This window comes from Rhipicephalus microplus, chromosome 2 (genome assembly GCF_043290135.1).
Source record: "Rhipicephalus microplus isolate Deutch F79 chromosome 2, USDA_Rmic, whole genome shotgun sequence".
NCBI classification, from domain to species: Eukaryota; Metazoa; Arthropoda; class Arachnida; order Ixodida; family Ixodidae; genus Rhipicephalus; species Rhipicephalus microplus.
In genome coordinates this window covers 31,861,382-31,881,037 of record NC_134701.1, presented here as the reverse complement: position 1 = coordinate 31,881,037, position 19,656 = coordinate 31,861,382, and the positions used below count along the sequence as shown (strand labels likewise).

The following is a 19,656-nucleotide window of genomic DNA, read 5'->3' as shown; positions in this document are numbered from 1 at the left end:
AAAGAAGGGGCTTTGCCAGAAGCTTCTTTCTAAGTACTCAGGATCATTCGTCATTACTCGGTGCTTGAGTGACGTCACTTTCATTGTAGCGAAAGTGACAGCTCAGAACCCGCGTTCGCGTAAGACGCAAATTGTGAACATTGCCCGATTGAAGCCCTACAACAATCGATCGCTTCTACTCGCTCGTTGAGCTTCGTCTTGCTTGAAATAAAATGTAACGCGGACTGAAAGAGCAGGAAAGAAGAAGAGGTAGGACGCTCTCGAGCGATGGTGATTCGGCAGTGACGGCTGAGCGCTGGCATTTTCAGTGTAAATAATCCCATCACATCCCTAACAATATATAATAGTGAGATCTAACGGACAGTATTGCCAAGGAAAATATAGGGGAATTTATTAGACTGAATCGTAATGTAAATGTGAAGAAAGAAAAGTGGGTGAAAAGATAATTTGCTGTGGACAGGAGCCGAACCTGCGACCTTCGAATAATGCGTTCTATGCTCCACCAACTGAGCTACCATGGCGGTGCTCTACCAACTGAGCTACCACTTTACAATTCGTTCTAATAACTTCACCTATACTTTCCTTTGCATTACTGCCTGTTAGATCTCATTACTATTGTGTCAAACACAGAAAAACGAGTCTTCAAGCACACACTTCTTTCCTTTTATATATATATAGATATATATATATATATATATATATATATATATATATATATATATATATATCTTAAATTTTTACATCTTTTTGGGAACAATATTTTTTTAACTGACATGTACAGTGTAAATCAGCATATCGTTCTACTCTAGATTGATTTGAAGCGTATGCAGTGGAAAACAACAGTGGATGTTCTATCTAAACTCTCCTCAAGAACGACTAGTTGAAGCATGTTGAGCACATTTGTGAGCCAAATCCCAGCTTGACATCTGGCACTAAGAATGTTCAATAATGTGAAAAGTTTTGTTCAGGTGGGTTTACAGCAGCCATTCCTCTTTTTTCTGAATATAGCTTTCATTGCAGATTATTGTCACATTCTGGCTAATTTTCTAACTCTTTCAGTTTAGGAAAAATCTTCCTCCCAAAATGGCACATGAAATGTTTGATATCTTAAAAGCTATATATAGTGCTAAAAAGATTATTACAAGATTAGAAATAGTACGCAAATATACATATACTCGGTAAGCTTCACAAAAAATTGTACCATCTAGAAATGCACACATTTTAATGTCCCACCTCCCGTTTTGAGATCCATTGCCTTGGAATGGTAGGTGGATTTATGCCTGCATATCAAGCTGGATTCAGTTAAGGCCTGAAAACTCTAGCAGAAAGCTCTTGATGCCCCAGTGGCAGCACAGCCTGATCAACAGGTGCCATGCAATGCAGCAGCATGTTGTCCCACGAGAAGGTCTGTGCACGACTTCTGCTGACACGTTCATTGAAGGAAGGGAATATTCAAGGGCCCGTTTGTTTGTCAGAACTGTAATGAAGGTTAGATCTATGGCAAGGGGTCATTTCTTTCACTTTACGGTCTTAACATTTGTATCAAAATTGTTACAATACACCTAAAACAGTACAATGATGTTCTATATGGCTTCATCGGCTTCATTATATGCTCAAGGAAGAGGCCAATCAAAATGGCATCGTCATGGACATATATGCTTGATGGGGGTGTCGGGTGGGCCCGCCCAAATGCTCGTTCCACACTCGCGTCAACACTTGTCTACAAGGATTCTGTCACTTGGCTCCAAACCACGATTGTCCGACCACAAAAGAATGTCCAAACTGCAGTGTCATAAGTTCAAATCTCGCTGTGGCACTCCTGCTAGAAGCGCGGATCTTTTGGCACTCCTACTCGACCGGCGCCACGCCGGATAAATGGGGCAGCGGCTGCGCCTGTGACTTCGGGTGGCTGCTCCTTCAGGGTGTATGCATGGCTAGGGCATTGAGGCGTAGGGTTTTCTGTAGACAGCAAATGTTTTACCTCGAGTTTTAAGAGTGAAGCTCTCAACAAAGCAAGAAGGCTGGTCCCAATATACATTCTATGGGGCACCTCGAACTCAATGGGCATCAGCGTTAATCCTGTTAAAAAAAAGGGGGGGGGGGGTGGCAGTAACAGTAAAATAGTCGAACATTAGTGATGCCTGGTTCCCGGAACACACGAACAGAGGCTGGTGCACATCATGACTGCTCATTGAGTGCATATTCTACTTCATATGGCTGCTTATCGACACGGCAGTTGACACTCCCGCATTCAGATAAAAAGATATACATGGCCAGCTGTCCATGACTAAAGAAGTCACAATTGCACTGCAAGGGGGAAGCAATGAATGCGATAGCAGCAAGTTGTAACGTTATACGAAGTGAGGCTAGCTGCTAATTCTTTTGTATGCGATCTCATGTAACTGTGCAAAGCTCTGGTGTGCGAGAATATAGCCATTTCCACGGGAGCTACACTTTTCACACAGTCTCTTCGCGATGAGAGTGCGGGACGTAGAACTGTATGTAAATTGCCTGCTGATGGCTGCCGAGATAACTTGCGTGCCAGCGAATGTCACTACGCCTTAGAAGCAAAGTTCATAGTTGTTGCTCGAGCGACACCCCCCCCCCCCCCTTCTTTTTTTTTTTTAAGATGGGTGGAGTGCTTCCTTTCTGCTTCAATTAGGTGGGTGTATCTGATGTTATTTCATGCGCCTTACAAGCACTGGATAAAGACGCAGCCGTTTGATCTCTCCAACTGTGGTCGTCATCATTGCTCGCGAGCTTTTACCCGCAAATAGAACATACGATGCACACAAATATATCGTATAAATTTTCAAGTTATCCAGGACATGATGGCAGCGGCAACACGTTCGGAGTGTTCATATAACTTCTGTTGGAATAATGAGGCTATTTCACAATTTAGCTGAGCGTTTGAAAAGTGCAGCATAGAACAAATGTCGCTTCGCAAGTGCTTTGGACGGGGCTACATCTGCTCTGAACATTCTTACTGCCCTGAACTTACTCAAAAAGGCCCTTCTGGCTGCTCCAAGCCTGCTACAAAAGGCACTTTTGCCTGGTCCCATGACTGCTCTTAAAACCATGTACCCTGTTCTATCCCTGTAAGTGTGTAAAACATCAGATTCGTGACGATGCCTATGGATTGATGTAATGGGTGTTTATGAAATGAGAAGCTTGGTTCCATATCCCCATAGAAAGCTCATGTGGTTGGACTAATCATTTTTTTAGCATGAAATATGGCACCATAATTTCTTGTTCTTTTTTTTTTTTTTTTTTTGCTGCAGACACTTTAGATCCCAGCTTCTCATTTCACAGATGCCCATTACATCTATCCGCACATGTTGTCATGTATGTTTGATTTGCACACTTCAGGCTGATTTTCTCTCTTCATTTTCTTTATCTGTTTTATTTTTTAGCAGCATAGTGTTAAAGAGCTCGTTTTGCAGATAGTCGAGTGTCGGTGTTGTTAGTTGTGAGCGAAACATGCTAATTTTATGAGTGATGGAAAAATCGAGAATGATGTAAATAAAATAAATGAATGATAAAAAACACTGGAGCACAGTAATGACAATCAGGGCTGTTTGGATCCAATTGGGGATCAAACACAGTGAAAAGAACTTTGTATGCTTGGAAATGCAGTGATAGTACATTTCATGCTTCACAATGCTGCGTAGATCCGGTGCTACCATGATGCTCATGGTAGCACCGGATCTACGCAGCAGTTGGCTCACATGCACCCAAAATCTGCACAGAATGGTTATTGAAGGTTGAATATACATGTATTGCTTGCACCAAGAACAAATCAACATGTTTCAAGGTGGGAGTGTTGTTCAAAATGAATAGTGGCAGCATCTGAATGGCATAAACTTGGGAAGTATGTGGTGTGCCACGATGGCAGTGGTTGTTTGTGGCTTCAAGAGCTTGCCGTATAGATGCACCAAATAGCCCAGCTACAAGTTCACTGTGGTATGATATGTTTGCAATGAAAAGCTGTCACCTTTCCGTTTCTGAAAATATGCACTCCCGTCTGTCGCTACTGATGAAGTTTGCTTATAATTCTTTTGAATTATACAAAGGAAGTAATGTGTTAAAATTTGCAATTTTGCTAAGAAACTTCATGCACCGCCTAAAAACGTCATGGAATTATGGCTCAAGCAAATAAATAGATTACTTGAAAGTAAGGGTGTACAGTTATTTGATTGTCAAGTTGGCATTCAACAATTTGACCAGACGAATGTCTGAAACGCAGCAAAGCCCGATGTGCAGCTTGGCTTGGGTAGGCTGGCTAGAACTATCGCTAACGTTGTTATAGTAGGTAGGTAAAACTTTCACTGATACACTGGTTCACTATCGCTAACGTTGTTATAGTAGGTAGGTAAAACTTTCACTGATACACTGGTTCAGTAGTGAATGCATGTTTATTTTAAATGACATTTTCATTTCCATGCATAAAAAAAAAAAGCCGAGCCCTTCATAACTTGTCTTCCGAAACAAAAACAAGGACTTCTTGTGTACTTTGGTCACTTAGGCTGCAGACCCCATGAAACGTCACCACTGCTGCTTTAACAAGTTGGTTCATCATCAAGATAGGTTTGCCAGCGCAACGTTAGCATTAGAAATATACATACACAGCACTGAAAAGTCGGCACTTTTGTGTATGCTTCTTCTTAAGTTGTCAAAATGGTTTATTCGGCAAGTTAGTGATTCATGATGATTTCAGTAAAGTAAAAAGTTGGGCGAGTTGGTGCTGGTTCATGATGATTTGTAATACGAGCACAACACGTAGATGGAGACAGCTAAGCGCTTCTCCGTGTCTCACCTATCCCTGTCTACGTGTCTTACTCATGGTGCAACCCATCTTGGAAAGTGTTTCGTCGTTTTGCGCTAGTAAATTTGTTTTAGCCACCACTTTGACTCACAAAACCTTCCGCGATTGGCTTCACATGAAAAAATTTGTTCACGCTGTGCAGTCTTCCACTGCTACACTGGAACACTACTGTGATCAGGCACCTGAAAATTTTTTTGCCTGGAGAACTCGCAACAACGAAGCAAGGCACAACCATGGTCAGATGAGCCATAAAATACCCTAACATTACGGCGAGAAAGCCTGAAGCTAGGTCATGTAAAGCAGCTTCTGTTTATTTCTGCATGACAATTTCTAGTTATTCAGTCGCAATCACCCACCACTCATGAGCTGAAGGGCATGAGCAGATTTGATGTCTTTGTTCTTTCAATTTTCAACAAAGTCTTTGTATTCAATATTCAATTTGAGATGAAATTTTACTAGAGCTGTGCAAATAGCAAAATTTTGGTGAGAAGCTAGTTCGAATACTGAATTGTGAATATGAATCTAATAGAATATTTCTAGAATATATTTCATATACTTCGAAGCCAAATTATTAAAAAAAAGGAGCAAAAAATGTTGAGGGGATATCTAGCCATATTCTTATAGGCACCAGGTGACCGTCGTACAGTCCCAGCTGCGCTGCTCTCGATAAGTGCCGCAAGGGGGGGCAGGGGCAGTATCGGCATATGAAGCAGACGACGCGAACTTTCAACATAGCATTCGTAGCGTAGCAGTGGTATTTTCTTTTTGAACTATTCAAAGCAGTACACCGTTGTGTTTGTTGTCTAAGGCAAATAGAAGGTGCAGCAACAGTGTTTCTTGAACAATGCACGAAGCCTTCGACTGTTGGACATATGTTCAGATAGCGGGGCTCGTCGTCAGGCTTTTGTGGGACTCCCGCGCCGTCCTTTACTGCCGTGGCAGTGTTTAGTGGTCCCAAAGTCATCTAGAAAGAATGGCACGTGTTCGTCCCATGTCTTCAGACCGAGCAGCGCCACCTGAACATCGAACGACTCAGTTTTTTCGCGTGGTGCTATGTTTTTATGCGTTTTTTTTTTTACTTGCGGAGGAGGACCAGAAGGGACACCATGCTTCCTTTCTATCGGGAATGCAAAGGAGACAGGCCCGACAGGCGAAATATTGTAAAATAAACATGTTTTGCATGTTAAGTGCACAACTTTCTGTTCCACACTATTGGAAAGCCCTAACAGAGCCGATACGTTCATGGCGATGACAGTTATATCACGCAGCAACTTTCATGGCTTGAACAGCAGGTGCACTGGTCTTCGAGTGTTTGCTCCACAAAAGGGTTGCTGCTTACATGAAGCAGCCCACGTGCGTGAAATTGCGTAATATAAATGTGACGACTAGAGCACCCCATGGAAAAAGCTCAATGGGACAAGCTGTGATGTAATAGCACCATTTCTATTTCCATTTAAAATGCAAAAGATTTCTTAGTGAATCAAAGACACTTTGAGTGTTTCTATATACGTGTCTATATCTAGACGCTAAAGTCAATATTGGCGTTATTGAGGTCATCTCCTTACGATAATGGGTATTAACCAGTATTAGTAGAGGTGGTTACGAGAGTATGAGATACCTGACTACCAGGTTGAGACAAAAGTATTGCGAAAATCTTGGCATGTATATCATGGAACTCGCCTACAGCCACGTGTGGCACATACACGGGTGGCGAGATGCGTACATAAAGCACAAGTGATTTACAGTTTATATCTACCCAGAAGCAGCACCAAATATTGGTAATTTAAATGGGCACGGGTCAAAAAAAAAAGTGGCATTGGCTGTGATGACTCGAAGTATACAGAGAATAGAAATTAGGATACCAGAAGGAATCGAACCCAGGCATTGTTAGTGGCAATCATGTATTCTTCAAAAGAGCCAAGCCATGTCTTTCAAGTTTTTTTTTTTAAGACCTATGCGCAAAAAATTGACGGTGCTGCCAACACTAATAGCAGTTGCAATGTTGGCTGTCTAATTTTATGACAAAGTAATAATTATTACTTATGTAGACCTAATGCTGTGATAGAGACATTACCTCAGCTAAATGTCAATTTCAATTGCAGCACGTGTTCTCTGTGACTGTCGCCCCGCCGCAGTGGTCTAGTGGCTAAGGTACTCGGCTGCTGACCCGCAGGGCGCGGGTTCGAATCCTGGCTGCGGCGGCTGCATTTCCGATGGAGGAGGAAATGTTGTAGGCCCGTGTGCTTAGATTTGGGTGCACGTTAAAGAACCCCAGGTGGTCTAAATTTCCGGAGCCCTCCACTACGGCGTCTCTCATAAACATATAGTGGTTTTGGGACGTTAAACCCCACATATCAATCAATCTCTGTGACTGTCGGATAAACATTACATATGGGCTTTTATGACTCGGCAAGTTATGATCGGGTATTATTCAACACCAGAGAAAACACTCTGACGAATGCTACATACGATGTTCACAGCATCGCACGCAAAATGTGAATCTCACCGTAGCATGCGCTTCGTTTCAATAAAAATGCCGTCTCTTCCCGGCACAGTGTCAAACCATAAGTTACTAATGGTTTGACATTGTGTCAAATCATAAGTGGCATCGCAGCATAGACTCGCTCACTGCTTCGCATAAAACCGGTCCTCAATGCGTGGGGCCTTCCGAATCTTTCCTAATAGTACTTTGTTACTGTGTCTACATGTTACCATTGTTTCCTAACATTGAAAAAGAGCATGCATCTCCCATTCTTTTTTTTTCGTCTTTCTTTACTTGATGCTTTGTCGATTGCACTTGTCCCTCTGTTGTAGTTTTTGCCTGCTCCCGTTTTCTCTTTTTTTCGATGCTTCGCTGACCTAATATTTTAACAGATGATGTAATCTTCACTCTTTGTGCACTTTTGTAGATTTCAGCAGTGCACAACACAATAAACAGCAGCGCAATTAATCTCAAGTACCATCTAGCCCAGCGCCCCCGCAGCAAGTGCCTGCTCCCTTTCCGGCTCACACATTCCATTAGTTTCCCGTTGCCACGGACAAAAGTGCCACCAGTTCGAACTCACCCCACGGCTGGTGTCTGTAGCAGCATGAAAGTGTTTGCAGAAGGGTTTCTTGAAGGGCCAGTTCATACTCAGGGGAACCGCACAAGAACGGGACGTAAAAAGAATGAAAACAAGCACTGATGAACAATTGTGCAAATTTATCACACCGGGAAATATATAGCTGAAACAGGAATAAAACTTTCACGTGCACATAAAGTTGAAAAGCAATGCGAATCTGCCACAATTCGAAATGTTCATTTCATGAGCAATACAGATCTTGAGGAGCGAGTGAAAAAGCTGCTTTTAGGCACCTTGACATAGCTCTCACCCCGTGCATCTTGGACTTCGGTCAGCATTTGGCCGCAGACACTATTAATACATCAATAGAATATATACAAGTCATTAAAATAACATGTTTACATACTATTATCATTGAGAAAAAGAAAACACAGTGAATAAATAGTATGTGATGCTGCATACATTCTTATACATTAACAAATTATGAAAATTTCAGTTAATTTCAGAATAAGCAGTCACAAAAATGGGTATAAAAAAAATAAAATAAAGTATATAAATTGTCTGTAAAGTTGTTTGCGCCACGTGGCACACGTGTCTCGTGCAGAAGCCGCATATTAGAATACAACTGCTTGGCAGTAAGTGGCGTTGTTATCGTGAGCATTTATCGCCACCATCATCATCATCATGGTTAGAAAACCTTAGCGCCGGCGGCGTCACCTGGCGGGAAGCCTTGGTAGCTGTGCGCAAGAAATAAACTCCTCTTTGTTGGCGTGGGGTGGTGGCGCGGACGGTTGCCTCTAGCCGTGGGTGTGCCGTTGACGGCATCGCGGGCCGTTTGCAGAGGGCCCACGTGGTGAGTCAGGTGTTAGCGACAACGCCTTGTTTGTCATGTTGTTCAGTGTTGTTTAATATTGTGTAAGGATGTCATAGCATAGATCACAATTGATGGTATAATAATTGGGCTGGCGATATCGCCGTTCTAAAAGTAGTTAAATAAATATGTGTGTTGTTTGGTTTGTTCCAACCGTGTCTACTGTGTCCGTGTTCCAAAAGCGTGGCATGGCTCTCTTGCCAACATCGAGACCCCACAAAGTTAAGCACTCAAAAACATTATCTCTTTTTCCAGGAGGGCAAGAGAAGGCTCACCGATGCACGTTTCCCTTTGTCTTGATATGAAAAACCTCGCACTTTGTCTTATGATATCTTGAGACTACTTGCAATTATGAAAGAGTGGGGCACAGCAGCACAAGGAACAATGTACTGCCATAGGGCTGCTTGTTGAAGTCCTGACATTATTTCGCCTGCTCTCTCAGGTGGTCATTCAAACAGCGCCCGGTGTGTCCAGTACAGAAGCGGCCACAAAAAAACGGAAAGTTGTACACTAATTGCTCAAGCACTTCACGTACTGTGTCCTGTGTAGCCAAGGCTGCTTTGCTATCAAAATTCTTGAGCGCATGGCTCACACCGTGCACGTAGGGGATGACAGAAGTTGCTTGTCTTTCCTGTGTTGGGCATGTCTTGGTGCCAAGGCACGGAGTAAATCATTTAGGTAGCCGGTGCATTTCTGTCGCTAGACCTGGGCGCCAAGGCACATATCAATGCACTCACGTTAACCAAGGAACTCCCCAGTGACGGTTGCTTAAGATTTTTAGACCTGGTGCCGTATATTGGTGTTAAGGTCACAGAAGGCCTTCTTCTGTTCATTTCAGCACACACAAAGCTTGTGAAATATGGAGTTGCCTTAGTTGTTCCATGTTCATCTGAGAGAGCACGCGAATAACCCCAGGTCTTGAACAAGCAGCACCTTGGCAGCCCATTGCTGTGCGGCTGCACCCTCACTCTTTCACAATTGCAAGGTACTCTCAAGATATCGTAACAAGACAGAGTGCAAAATTCACAAGACTTTTCATATCGAGACAAAAGGGAACATGTGCGTCAGTGAGCCTTCACTCGCCCTCCTGGAAAAAGTTTTTGAGTGGTTAACCTGGACATTTCGACTCATGGCAGATTCGCATCGCTTTTCACGGTTATGTGCACATGATGGTTTTATTCTTGTTTCACCTATATATTTCCCGGTGTAATAAATTTATGCGCAGTTGTTTGTCATTGTTTATGTCGTGTGTTCATTTCTTCTCTGTTCCGTTTTTGCGCTGTGCCCCTCAGTAAGTGTTTCTTTTGGCTAGGTCGATGAAGCACAAGCAGGTTAGTGTTTCATAGCTATCTTGCCAAGAATGAGGCAATGCTGAGGCCGAGTGGTATTTACATACATGATTTGGAAAAACTGAATGAATGGAAAAGATGCTATTTCTGTAGCCTATTCTGTTTTTTTCAACTGACATGGCGAACAAGGATGTGCTCTCTTCAAATCTAGACTTGCAAATCTGCCTCGTAGTCAATATATTCTAGAACATCTGAAATTCTGGACGTTAAACATCTTTGGTATTCAATTTTTCGGACTTCTCTGCCCAGATTTTAGGTCCAAAGAACCATTAATTGCACCCAACCTCTGCCACATATATCAGCTCGGCGTCGGATCCAGCATTTTCCAGATTCACTACATTTGCGACTGTAGCGGAACCTGAAAGGCAGCTGTGCCACACGTATGATGGAGTGAACCATATGGAAAATTTGAAGGGGCCACTAAAACTTTGACACTGACGGTATTTGTCTTTGGGAAGCTGAGTAGTTGCTAAAAGAAAAATTTCAATGCAAATCGAGTAGCAAACAGTATTTTTAAAATATTTAAAATTTGAAATATTCGCACACTCCTACTTGAAAGAGTTGTGTATGACACTTCTCAAGTTATGCGCTGCACCTTAGTGTGCAAGATGGATAGCCAAGACTATGTGCAGTCCTTTCAGCTGAGCTGTTGGTATCAGCAGGAATTCCGGGGAAATATTCAAAGGTGCAAGGGTTTCTAAGCTGGATTGCTAGGCCTTAGTGCAGTACTTACCTTGTATCCTTAAAAAGTAATTGGAGGCAGACTCTGTCAACGGTGACACCGTGCAAGTGCATGTCTTGCAGGGAGGTTAGGTGGTTGCCATTGTGAAAAGGTGGCTGACAGGTGGCATACCCCATCTCTCTCTTGCCCTGTAGATCTTCGGCGGCCTGCGATGCACGTTCAGCCACACCGCCTGCGCTCCTGACAAGGAACGGAGCAGCACGCATTGCATGTACCGCCCCTCTAGTGGACACCACCGATGGCCATCAAAGTATCTCAAGACGGGTGGTGACGCTTTGTGAAGCCGGGGACTGGCCATCAGCACAGCCATGCATTGACTGGCCAAACTGTCTGGTGTATGTGAGCGGCGCGCAGAAAACTTTGCCAAAGAGGTTGTCACTGCACTGGTGTGGGGACTGCCGTCACCTGTGTACATGTGTGGTGTGACAAGAGCTTAAAGATTGTAAGACACTGTGTTGCACTGTGCGTTGGGTGTTTTAAGTTTGTTTTTAATTGGACTGATATTCACATGCTCCTTGAAGCAGCCATGGAGGCGGAGTAGCTCGTAGAACTTGTTGGTAGACTCTGCAAAACGAGACATGTGTGCAGAAGTGGCCATCACACTCCGTGGTCATCGTACGTGCTGCGAGTGGCCGCCACACCTTTAGTATAGAGAAATTGTGCCATGCTTCCTTTCCATGCTGTTCTCTTCCTTTTTTTCCCCACTGTTTCTTCATTGTTTCCTCATCCAGAAAACGTCCCTTGCTGTTGCATATGAACTCCTCTCAGTGCTCTCAGTGCTCAGTGTTGTAGAATTTTATTTTGGAAAATTTATTATTTGCTGCATAAATAGTTGGATGCTGTCGGCATTGTTGTACCCATGCTCTGTGTGATTCAGTGCTAACTGCTGCTTCAGCCAATTATGTCTTTTATTTTGCTTGTTTACTTTGCTCTACTGTCGTTCACAAACTGCCCGGTTTGCCTTATGCAAGCGTCAACTTCACCCAAAGACATCTGTGCCAGGTGTTGCCATTCACTGCTCTGTTGTTAGCCAGTAGGAGAATGCTGATGGCATTTGTGTGTGTTCTGGCGTCGTCCCTACCAGGGTGGTCAGTGGAGTAGAGATATTGTAGATGAATAAAAATGCCTACAGTTATTGCACCATGTCTCGTATCAACCCTTTCGCTCTGGTCTGACACATTTCCCCTATTGATTGCAGTTTTTCTGTGCATTGAGCAACTTATTACATTTATTGTAATCTTTAAAAATAGGATTCCATGCAGTGTTCCATCCAGTGGGACCACAGCTGGCACCACAACTTGGCGTCGTCTTTTGCAAGCTACAGCTTCGTCACTTATCTTTCTTTCTTTTCTCGTTACAGATTTCAGGCCAGAATTGCATGCCTTCTTTTGAGTTGCATTTGTTGTGTATAGTAATGTCGGCAAATTCGCAGTGGAAGCCTAGTTTTTTATAGCGACAGTGCAGATAATAGAGGAATAAGTGCCAGTGTTGTCCACGAGTAAAGAATTGGACTTGTACGAGAAAAAAACTGGTGATCGAGCAAGAACCAAGCACAGGCATTCTGTGTAGTAGACAAGTATTTTGCCGCCCAGCTACTCTAGTACTTGACGCTGCTCTGGAAAAAGATCATATAGAAGCATGGGGTGAGGAGTTTCATTAGCTATGTTGTGCTGCACGTGTAGTAGAAGGCACTGGGTGTTGCACTGTGGGAATTCATAACGGGTGGGTGGCTGCCAGTCCATTATCAGCATCAAAGGTGCTCAGTGGTAACTCATCATCGGCGTTAACGAAGTGTGCAGCTCACTAGGCGTTCCTTAAACATGCATAGTGAATGATGGATTATGAGCATGTCATAACTGTGCTTGCAGTAGGTGCCCCAGGATTTCTCTCACGGCATGGTCGAGCTGTGCAGCATGGCCGAGCTGTGCAGCATGGCACCCACTGTCTCCACTCGGTACCTTGTTTTTGATGCAGAGATTGCAGTTTAAATATTTAAAGCGACACTGAATTCAGTAGGCTGTGTTGATGCATGCATGTATCACATTTCAAGATTGCAGCTTACATTGGCATAGAAGGTGCCCTCCAACAGCTTGAAATGTTGCCGCATAAACTTTTTCAGCAAAGAACTCATGAAAGAGAAGGTTGTCTCCTACTGCAGATGCACTTTGATGCCCTCTTACAAACATGTGATTTGGCTTTGCTTGCAGGTTCTTCACATTTCTGGCCATGTTCCGCTTTCCTTCTTTTACTGGTGTGCTTACAAACCATAGGCCAGCATCGCTCAGCTGAAAAGGTGCACTCACTTTAGCACTGTGTCTCATTCAAATCTCTAGACGTAGAGTTCCCACTCGTGTGGGAAATGCAGCCAAAAAAATAAAACTGTGTGCAAAGTTTTCATTGTTAGCCCCCTTGGCCTACAAGTGCTAAAGGACTCCTTCGTGTGCTTGTCCTTTTTGAGCTACGATAATTTTTTATGTACATGTGTGGCTGCTGACGCTCGGAAGGGCTCCATTCTCTCATTTCAGATGCAGAGGAGGCGTGCGCCCTGCTAACGCCCGAGGAGCCTCCGCCGTACCACGAGTCCCTAATGGACACAGTCCATGCCTGAGCCAGTGGAGCAGAACTAGCTGAAAGCAAGGCAGCATGCGCTGCACTCTTTCTCTTTCCTCCCTCTCCACACAGATGACGACTGACCAGTGTGTGTTTGTGAGTCCTGCCAATTCAGGGATATGTGTGTGCTACAGCGTCCTACGAGACCAAGAAGGGATGCTGACTGTCACAAGTGTATGAGCACCTGCAGAATAGCTTTTTTTTCTTGGTCACGTTGATGAGCTGCAACAATCAACAAGAACGCAGCTATGCCTGGTTCTGTGTCAGGCACAAGTATCGTATGGGAACATTTAACGTCGTTTGGGCTGCGTGGTTTGTTGTTTATGTTGTTTATGAACTGGCACTACATTGGCTGTGGTAGCGCCCGACTCTTCACACAGTACTGGGCTTAAGCTGAGGACATTGGGAAGCCATGTCTTAACACCCAACATGTGCACCTAAGTGCTGCTTTCTGCATTATGTATGGAGCACTGTTGTTCACTCAGTGAATGAGCTCTGTTGTACTTGGAAAGCTGCCCTCTCATCTCCACAAGGGCACAATGTTCAAAAGGAGTGTGGCAAGAGCTGCAGCAGTCAAAAAGCGTTAATGCGGCAGACAGATGTCCAAGGCAAAGCAAATGGAAAGTACTCATTCTTTCCTTACACCTGCTGTCTTTTTCGTTGTCGTTGCACATTCAAGTGACTCCAACACGGGCTTTGCCCTTGCAAAAAGACTGTTGGACAACATTTTCCGTGCACATTAATCGAGGGTTATTTTTTTTGCTGGTACTGGCATGGCAAGCAAATAGAGCCTTGCAGTTGCATTATTAATTTGTGTAACAGAATTTACAAAAAGACAGCAATGAATGGGCTTGTTAAAGAAGAGCTCATGAAATTACGTAATCTTGATAAATGTAGTTCCTGAACCTTTGGTGTTCAGCACTTGTTTCTCTCTGCACACGGACTGGAAGAGAAAAAAGAGAAAGCCTTCAAGAGAAACTTTTCCTTGCATGCTATGCCAGGCGTTGTGTGCCTATCGGAGTTCTATGCCTTGAGCACTTGTTCAGTGTGGTGCATCAAGGAAAGCTAAGGTGTACGGCTGTGCTCTCTTGGACGTTTCCACCGCGGTTAACAAGCACCCGTGTAATGTGCAGTGCTACTATGATCTAAGGTAAGTGTACAAGAAGTACTGACATGACATGCTAGCATTGATTTTAATTTATGGCCATTCCTTTTTTTGCTTTTTTTAGCACAATTATAGATTTGAAACATAATGTGGGAACTTTACTTGCTGCCCATTATTCGGTGCTTTCAGCGATCACACACTGCTAGCATATTTGTAGTAACTGCCACTGCTTGATATTTTCAATATTCACTGTTTAATAGCCAGCCTGCCCAAACAGTTGCACTGGTTTGCAAAGCAGCGCATCACACTCATGATGCATTGTAGTAAATTAAAGCTGTGGGGACAGAATGCAAAGTAATTGTTGCTTTGTGCCAAAACAGCAGTACTGTTTGTGAGTTGAATTTGTTGTGCAACAACAGTCAGTATGGCATTGTATTTAGGCACACTGATTTTACATCTTTGATCAGACAAATATTTATGCACCATGAGAGCAGCAGTATTTGTTTTCATGTGGTGCAACATGACAACACAAATTTTGGTGCGGTCATTGAGTTGCAGTATCTATAAAACCACGATCTAGGAGAAATCATACTATAAGGAAGTAATGCACCGAAATAGCTACCATACAGATTGTTGTGATAGTTGTCAAAGAACTTGTATAGAAGTTGAATTAAGCAGTGGTGCAGCAGCTGCTCTAATTGCGCCAATTTGATACAATGCTCCATTTTTGCGCCCAGGTGCGCGCACACCATGAAAATTGCTAAAATTACGCTACGTTGCGCCAAAATCTCCGACCAGCCTCCAAATTTTTTTAGTTGCGCTAACTTGAGCGAAAAATGAAAACAGCGTTGCCACCCGCAGTTTGCATCATCAATCAAAATCCAAGCGCGCAGACACTAAGCCACGGTGTAAAATGTACGGTATGGTCCACTCTTGGAGGGAACAAGCCAACGCGTGGCCGGCGGCCCTCGTCGCTCAAAGTGACGGCGAGATTCGTAAATGCAGCTCATGTTTATAGACATACGAAGTAAGCTAAGTGAAGAAACATTCGTAAGCGAAGTAAATGAAGAAACGTTTATTCGTAAACTTTTGTAACAGACAGGTTGAGTAAGGCCAGGTCTGTAGCCTCGAGGCATTTCTATAATGCAAAGGGGAAGAAACACATCTGTGCCCTGTGAAATACAAAGTAAAATGCAGATCTGTGCAAGCAAACTAGGACGACGCATGACAGAACTAGGCACTGAAAAAAACTACATTCGTAATTCTAATGACTACGCTGGCAATGAGAAAAAACCGTCGACTGTCTAGACCTAGGCTTTTGGTTTCATTGTTTTGAGGGTGCAGTGAAATATGTGGTGAATTCGAAGTTTTTCGTCCTCATATGATTCTAAAACGGTTCGTGCTGAAATAGTGGGTCCTTGACTTCATTTATTACCGGGTGACGTCACCTTGAGCGTCGACTACGGCCTTCATCCAGTCAGATCATGATCAGATCATGACACATGATCATACTGACAAATGCAGCCACGCTGTGCTGTGACAGCTTCTGTTCAGTTGAAGAAGCCATTGGCGGTTGCTGCTTTCAGCAGACGTGTGTCTCTATGGTCTATAGCTTCGTGGCGAGATCCTTCGCAAGACCGTTCTAGTCTCGCCTTCAAGCTTGCCCGTGCTCAACCTGCTGGGGTGTTCTTGGCTGAGGATTGAGTAGTTTTAACTTTCTGTCTTAGAGTCCGATTCTATAGTTTATCTGTTTCTGAGTCTAACCATATCTCTAGTGCTCATGACGACTACTTCTCCCGGCCAGGCGCAATCCGCCTGGTCAGCATCCCCTCCGTCTAATGAATTGCCACTAGACTGCTTTTTCTGCAGTGGTATCGACAGCATGCCCGTGGCACTGGTACCTACAAATGGAGGCTTTATCAGACTTACAAACTCTCAGGTGGTCCAAAAGGAACCTGAAACATCTTCAAACCATTTCCAGACCATCACAGATGTGCGCCCATTTGGGCGAGGAGGTATCGTGTGTAGGTCGCCGTATCAGACCTGCGTGCAGGATCTTCTCAAATGCACCTCCTTTGCTGCTACCCCGGTGAGTGCTTTTATTCTGCCTCACCTTACATGTACCAAAGGCCTTGTACGGGGAGTCGACTCCAAGCTGAGTCCAGCTGAGACCCTAGACGGGCTCTCTGGAGTAGGTGTAATTTCAATTTACCGGTGTAATCGCCTAGGCGACAAAGAGAGGGTACCAACCGAATCTGTCATTGCGACATTTGTGGGCACAAAATGTCCGTCGGAAATAAAATTATGGCCATTGATCTTCCGAGTAGAGCCCCTTGCTTCTCGTTCGATTCAGTGCAAGAACTGCTGGAGATTCGGCCACAGTGCGGGAGGATGTAAATCTAACGTTCGTTGTAGCACCTGCGGAGAGAGCCATTCTTCAAGCAAGTGTACTGCAACAGCGGAAAAGTGTTGTCTCTGTGGGGGGAGTCACTGCGCCGACAACTCTGACTGTTCCGCTCGTTCCCGGGAGGTTCAAATCCTAGAAGTTATTGACCGCCGCTGCCGTTCTCGAAGGGAAGCCATTGACATAGTTAGAGACAAGGCTTTTGGATACTCTGGTATTACAGCGCGCTGCACTTCCAGTATGGACTCAAACCTATCGCAGGCTATTGAAACTGCTGTGGAAAAGGCAGTGAGTAAGGCAATGGATAAACTCATATTTAACCTTTCCGACTGTTTGGTGCAAATTTTTTCAAGTCAGATTGGACAAACACTACAGACTAGTACAGAACCTGCAGTATCGGACATTACCATCGATGTCACACAGCTACGCAATGTAGTGTTGGACGAACTATCTGCATCTGCAGTCAAGGCTAAGCAGTCGGGAACACAGGTGCACTTGGACTGCCATACGCCTCAGCCCAGCACAAGTGCTGCTACAGATATGGAACTCGATATACGAACTAATTAACGTACCAGATCCCCTATCTTCACCAATCTCAAGTCCAAATCTAAACGGAATGAATCGGCTATTTCGCGTGAAGAAGCTAACAAGGGCGCGACATGAGGCTCTGGGGTGCGCCTAACATCATAGGTCAGTTGAGGGTACTACAGTGGAACTGCTGTTCTATATTCTCAGCCTCAAACGACATAGATTACTTTTGCAATAATTTTAATCTTGATATTACAATTCTCCAAGAAACTTGGCTCACACCAGATGAAAATTTCTATTTTGCAGGTTTTTGCTCTTTTCGATTAGATCGCCCATCACGTGGTGGTGGTTTAATGATCCTTGTATCAAGTGAATTATGCCATAGGGCAAAAATTTTTTTCAGAATGTTAGAATCTGATTGCGAAATATTAGCATTACTGTAATTACTCAAATCTAATGCGCACCTTTCTTCCGATTAAGCGAGTTCATAAATCGAATGCGCGTTAGAATCGAGTACGAAAAAAAAATGAATACGGTCATTCTATTGCCATCGACATTTCCAAAATGGCCGCCCCCTACGTGCGTCGGCATGGCGCGTCAGCGATTTCTGCCTATGTGTTTCCCATGTGCAGCACTTCGTACGTGTGCTGAGGAGTTCGTCATCTTGTAGTGCATTAGCATCGACGGCATGGAAGGGCCGACTCCAAAAACTCGAGTGCACCACGATGCCGCTTTTAAAAGAAAAGTCATCGCATGTGCAGAAAGGGACGGAAATCAGGCCGCATCGCGGTTGTTCGGAGTTCCCGAAACGTGCATGCGGCACTGGCGTAAACAAAAGCAGAAGATTGTCGACAGCAGAGCTTTACGCAAAGGCTTCAGTGGACCACAGCAGGTTCGGTTTTCGCAAATTAAAGAGCTGCTCGGCGAGTATGTGCTTGAACATCGAGCGGCACAGCGGCCCGTGACGACAAAACTGCTCCAAGTGCGGGCTATGCAATTAGCCTTAGAAAAAGGTCTAATGCGGAGCCAGTTTAAAGCGAGCAGGTGCTGGCTAACTTAAAAGGCTTTTGCCTCCGAAGGGGAATGGGCATATGCGAAAAGTTTTGCTGAGGAGTACAATGAAAAGCTTCACAGTTTTCAGAGGTTCTTCCTAAACTTGCGGCACAACAACGGCTACCTGCTTGGGTAAATCGGGAATGACGATCAGACGCCTCTTTACTTCGACATGCCTGGCACCACAACCGTCGAGAAGAAGGGGGCAAAGCAAGTTCGCGTGCTGACATCGGTCCACGGTAAAACTACAGTGACGGCAATGCTCTGTTACACGTCAGATGGGCACAAGCTTCGCCCGTACCTCATATTTAAATGGAAGACGCTTCCGAAAAGAGTTGTTTTTTCAAGTGATGGGATCGTGCGGGCCAGCGAGAAAAATGGGTGCGCGTTGCAATCGATGTCTTATGTTTTTTTTTTTTTTTCGTCGTGGAAATTGGGTGGGCGTTACAATCGAGGGCGCAGTAGAATCGAGTAAATATGGTAGACTTGTGTCTCCCCGGATACCACCCTTTTTTAATTGTAAATTGTTGCTTTTCTTCCGGTGTGCAAAGTACGCGTTATCTTGACAGCGTTTTGGTAGCATGTAGAAAGGAAATTGTACTCACAGGAGACTTTAATTCACATCATTTGTCTTGGGGTATAAGGACAGATTCTTGTGGTGGGCGACTGTGGGAATGCACTATTGATCACAACCTCTCGTGTCTGAATAAAGGTCATGTAGCATTTGTCCGAGGTCAGACTAGCTCAGTATTGGATTTAACATTTTGCTCCAATGCAATCAAGGTTTTGTCATGGGCTGTTCTGGATTCGGCAACTAACAGCAACCATCACAATTTTCTTGCAGACAGGAAATTTTATCGTTTTAAATATGGGTTTTCATCATCTACTCATACCCAAACGAAGGGGATACCGCAAGGCTCGGTGCTTTCCCTGGTGCTGTTTAATTTACTAATAAGCACCATTCCACGTAAACAGGATATAACAATGTATGTTTATGCAGACGATATCGCATTTTTCGCAATGGCAGATAACATTCAGACCTTATATGAATGGCTGCAGACTTACCTTAATATATTGGAGAGCTGGCTCGATGGCAACTGCTTTCTA

At 44.1% G+C, this 19,656-nt stretch overlaps 1 protein-coding gene across 6 annotated transcripts in view; it reads left to right on the top strand.

Annotated features, from left to right (window-relative positions):
- Positions 1-13,771, top strand: part of bbc (choline/ethanolaminephosphotransferase 1 bbc) — a 178,108-nt gene extending 164,337 nt beyond the window's left edge. For 3 of the 6 annotated variants that reach the window (XM_037420248.2, XM_037420249.2, XM_075886361.1), the window contains one exon: positions 13,375-13,771. In XM_037420248.2, the coding sequence (XP_037276145.1) occupies positions 13,375-13,457 (83 nt within the window). In that variant the 3' untranslated portion in view covers positions 13,458-13,771. Of the gene's footprint in view, positions 1-10,983; positions 11,304-13,374 lie in introns of those variants that run through there. The other 3 variants (XM_037420252.2, XM_075886362.1, XM_075886363.1) reach the window with 2 other exon arrangements.
- Positions 13,772-19,656: the final 5,885 nt, after the last annotated feature.